Here is a 923-nt window from a genome sequence, read left to right as displayed (position 1 = left end):
CGAATGCAGAGCCGTCGTTGATGACGTAAAAGGGTCAATTCATTTTGGATATATTTTTGCACAAGGGCGTCATCTCAATATTCGAGTAAATTTCTGTTAGCAATTTAATTTATGACTTTTGAAAATGAATTGAAATAATTTCAGATTGTCGAAATCATTCAAAGCAGTCAGGAATTCATTTTATTGCATTCCACAAGGTGCTGGTGCGGACATGAAATATGGCATTGAATTGTGGAGAGGCTTGTTCATTTCAGCGCGCGTAATTGATGGTTTTCGACCAGCGATTAATATTGATGGTGTGATGGAAATTGGTTTTCATTTTTGTGAAAAACTTTTAATAATTGAAATGGATTTTAGTATCACACAGTTGCTTTTACAAGCGTCAGTCACTGATAAATTTGATTTGCGACATATTGAATGGTGATGAACGTGAAGTAAAATTTCATCCAAATCAGCTTAGACTGGATACCCGACTTCAACCAGAACAGTTGAGCTTGTTGATACCAGAATTAAAAGGTAATCGATATTGGAATATTTGAAATATATTTCAATGTTTGCGTTGTTTTGTTTATTAATTTAGGGGTTAGCATTCATACAACACATCGAAATCAAGATCGAATTTATCGTATTAAAGATATACTCAGTACGGCAGTATCGATGAAATTCAAAAGAGATGGAAAAGAAGTTTCAGTTGCGGAATATTTTCGTGACGTTTATGGGCCATTAAAGTATCCAAATTTGCCCTTGGTTCAAGTCGGAAGTAAAACAAAAGCAATTTATTTCCCAGTTGAAGTATAAAAATCTGATAATTGATTAAACTTTTATTAAATACAATGAATTTATTTTGGCCAATTTAGCTTTGTCAAGTCGCGAACTGTCAAAGATCCAACAAGAAATTGAAAGCGTGTCAAACGACTTCTATA

The 923-nt window shown here is 33.6% G+C and overlaps 1 protein-coding gene across 1 annotated transcript; it reads left to right on the top strand.

Annotated features, from left to right (window-relative positions):
• Positions 1 to 144: 144 nt before the first annotated feature.
• Positions 145 to 798, top strand: Tsp_15738 (eukaryotic translation initiation factor 2C 1; the record flags this gene model as incomplete). The annotated part of the gene is made up of 3 exons (XM_003367155.1): positions 145 to 296; positions 358 to 516; positions 581 to 798. Coding segments are annotated over 3 exons (529 nt in total), but the record flags the coding sequence as incomplete, so codon positions are not given.
• Between the last annotated feature and the right edge of the window lie 125 nt (positions 799 to 923).

The sequence above is a fragment of the Trichinella spiralis genome (assembly GCF_000181795.1).
Source record: "Trichinella spiralis strain ISS 195 chromosome Unknown Scfld4751, whole genome shotgun sequence".
Lineage (NCBI taxonomy): Eukaryota > Metazoa > Nematoda > Enoplea > Trichinellida > Trichinellidae > Trichinella > Trichinella spiralis.
This window is presented reverse-complemented; position numbering and strand designations above follow the sequence as displayed.